Raw genomic sequence first — 3,152 nt, 5'->3', positions numbered from 1 at the left:
GTTTATGATCCCAGGATTTCTAACCACAAAAAGAACATTGTAACCAAAACTGATCTTTCCAAGAGTTATCGAAAACCAGAGACCGGTGGTGCAGATTATTCGTGGCTGCCTCCCACGCCAATTGTGAATAATAAAGATCAAAAGAAACAAACCAACAGCAACAGCAACAACAACAACAACAAAAGCAACAGCAACAACAACAACAAAAGCAGCAGCAACAACCAAAAGAATTCTAGTAACTATGATAATTGGGAAAGGGCCCGCGAAGCAGCAACATTTTCTGGCCATCAACAAGCCCAACACACCAAGGTTTTGAGCAAACAGGCGTCTACATCATCAGAATGCTCGGTGGAAACTGATAGTTTAGGCGGGGTTTCAACGCTCCTTAGAAGGTGGAAGGATGTTGAAACCAAGAAGCCAAATCAAAAATTGATACCTGCATCTTGTATTAAGAACAATGATCATAAAACCGATGAATCTTTAGTTGATTCTATACCAGTTTCCAAAAAAGAATCGTTAGTAGGAGAGAATAAATGTTTTCCACGTGTCGTGGGAAAACCTCGTTTGATACGAGGTCGTCAAGCATACTTAGATTTTCTTACCATGATGGAACAAGATAAAAGGCGAGAGCTCGAAAGCTTGACTCGGAGAAAAGTGGTTTCTAACTTTCCAAACCGAGGCCGTATTCAAGTGATCATCGGTTCTTTTGGTTTATTAGTAGCGGTTTGGTTGTAGATTATTAACATAGATGTTTCTTTGTGTTTGCAGGCTTTGCTTCGTGTGCGGTTCATAAGGATACGGGCTGAAAACCTGAAAGAAGCCAAAAGCAATAAGCATAGTGTTTCAAAAACAATGAAAAGCATCTGGTAAGAGTTTGTATTTAAAATCAGGACAACACAAAAATAATCATGTTTTAGCTTGTCATTTCTAGCACATTTAATAAACAGTTTTTTAACCTGTTTAGTTAAATAATCATGTTTAGTTTTTTAATGTTGTCTTGTTTGACTTGTTTAGATAAACAGGTCGACCCATCAACCCACTCATATAAACTGGTCGACCCGTTAACCAGACTTTTTATAAAGTCAACCTGCCAACCCTTTTGTGGCCCGTTTGACTCGTTTAGAAAAATGAATTAAACGGGTCGTGTTCTGGTTACATGATTTTAAACGTCCATTTCTTGAATAGACAGAAACTTATTAGTTATAACTCCATAATTGTTAAGAGGAAGTAATCAAGACAAGCTATGAAACTGCAAACATATCATATAATTAACAAAAATCTACAACTGACTTTAACTAACCATCACATGGTGTGTAGGGATAAATTTAGTACAGGAGTTAAACAAGACACGCCTGCATCAAGAAAACCAAAAAACAATAACGAAGAAGTGACGAAGAAGCCTAACGCAAGTCCAGAATGTTCCACTGACTGCAGCCCGGTCAAAGAGGTACCCGTCACAACCACTGCCACCACAACTGCCAGCAGCCAAGAACCGGTATCAACAACTGCGTCTCATCAATCAGCACAAGAAGACACACATTCGGAGATCCTGTTACCTAATACAGCAGATCACCAACAAAAAAGCCAGTGTCCTTCACCAAAAATGTATTCGAGCGGGCTAGAAAACTGTCATGAATGGATTAATGAGTACTCTCAAACCGAGAGTGATTGGAACGATGAAGAAGAAGAAGATTATTGTAGTTATAATTGGGTTAGTGACATTGCTCGCCCACGAAGCGATTGGGAATGCATGAGGCAGGAAAGGTACGAAGAGATGCTTCATCTTCAACCCTCCAATCAAGACATTTCGCAACTTTTGGAAAGGTAATATACCTTTCTTGTCAATTCATCTTTCAACTTCGGTAGATAAATGTTACACGTATGTTTTCTTTTTGCAGAAAAACTGTTTCGGGTTTTCTTTCAAGTGATCAGAGGAGCATGTTAGACCAGTTAATGGTGACTCGCGCACAAAGCATTTCAAGAACAGAAACCAAAAAAGAAGAAAAACATGAAGAAAGTGAGTTCACTGATCAAACCGCGGGTTCATCCCCACCAACGCGATCACCAGCTCTACAAGAAAGATCAAGAAATCATCATCATCGTCGTCGTCATTGTAGTCAACATCACCCTTCCCTTGTGAGTACTTTTTAATCAACCGGAATCAATTTCCATATAGAAAAGGTGAATGTAATGTTGCTGGGTGGTATTTTGACATTTTATAACAGGATATGGAATTCATATATGATTTAAGAAAACATATGGAGCAAATTCATCAAGAACTCATGGAATTAAGGAAAGCAGTAACCAGTTGTGTCAACATGCAGATCAAGAACCAACAGCAGCCAAGTGAGCCACCTTATTTTGCATATAAAAGTATTTTCAACACCAAAATGCATTTATTGCTAACGGGTTGGGTTTCTTTTTGTAGTTCAAAAGAAGAGAAGCGAGCAAACCAGCCCGACCCGCAGCTGCTGTGTATGTTATACAATGCAAGCAGACTCATTTCTGTACAGGTGCTTAGTTAATCATATGATATATTTTTTTATAGCTTTTTTTAGTTATGTTTATTAAGATCAGTATTTTTGTTTCAGATGCGGGCATATGTGTGCATGCTACGATTGCGGTCTAGAGTTGCAATGTACCAGTGGTAAATGCCCGATATGTGAGGATCCGATTTTGGATGTTGTAAGGGCATGTGCTTATGGTGGTGACTAGTTGTTGCTTGTAGCTAATTGCTAGTTAAAATCGCTTAGATCTAATGTATTTAAAACTTTTTCTTTCACCACATTATGGTTGAGGAGAGGTTGTTTTTGTAAAAGGAGATCAATGCACCTTTAAACGTGTTACACATCACCGATGGATCTAAAGCGGTTGTTGCGGGCCTGGTTCCGGTTTAAGATCAAACCACAGGGAAACTTTCGATTTGAAAATAAATATAAAGTGAGAGTCGATGCCCTTTTGGGTCCAGTTTAAGCTTGGGTGGAAAACAAGAATATATATATTTTTTAAAAGTAACAAAAGCGAACTGATCGGTTGTTTCTGTCAAGTGTCAAGGGTAGAGGTATACAAATCCGGTTTTTGAAAACCGGTCCGGGTTATAAACCAAACTGGGTTTTTGAACAAAAAATAAAAATCGGATTGTAAAAAAGCAG

The 3,152-nt window shown here is 38.5% G+C and overlaps 1 protein-coding gene across 1 annotated transcript; it reads left to right on the top strand.

The window, feature by feature from the left end:
* The first annotated feature begins 774 nt into the window (after window positions 1-774).
* On the top strand, window positions 775-2,872 carry LOC110878578. The gene is made up of 6 exons (XM_022126921.2): window positions 775-866; window positions 1,318-1,824; window positions 1,899-2,136; window positions 2,226-2,346; window positions 2,429-2,513; window positions 2,592-2,872. The coding sequence occupies exons 1-6, from the start codon at window positions 853-855 to the stop codon at window positions 2,713-2,715; spliced, it is 1,089 nt and encodes a 362-aa protein (XP_021982613.2). The 5' UTR covers window positions 775-852; the 3' UTR covers window positions 2,716-2,872.
* The last annotated feature ends 280 nt before the right edge of the window (window positions 2,873-3,152 follow it).

Source organism: Helianthus annuus, chromosome 9 (assembly GCF_002127325.2).
Source record: "Helianthus annuus cultivar XRQ/B chromosome 9, HanXRQr2.0-SUNRISE, whole genome shotgun sequence".
Lineage (NCBI taxonomy): Eukaryota > Viridiplantae > Streptophyta > Magnoliopsida > Asterales > Asteraceae > Helianthus > Helianthus annuus.
This window is presented reverse-complemented; position numbering and strand designations above follow the sequence as displayed.

Bases quoted from the DNA above. Each gene is read 5' to 3' on its own strand.
- LOC110878578 (XM_022126921.2), top strand. The intron at 1,825-1,898 runs GTAATATACCTT...TTCTTTTTGCAG, and splicing joins ATTTCGCAACTTTTGGAAAG to AAAAACTGTTTCGGGTTTTC. The intron at 2,347-2,428 runs GTGAGCCACCTT...TTCTTTTTGTAG, and splicing joins CAAGAACCAACAGCAGCCAA to TTCAAAAGAAGAGAAGCGAG.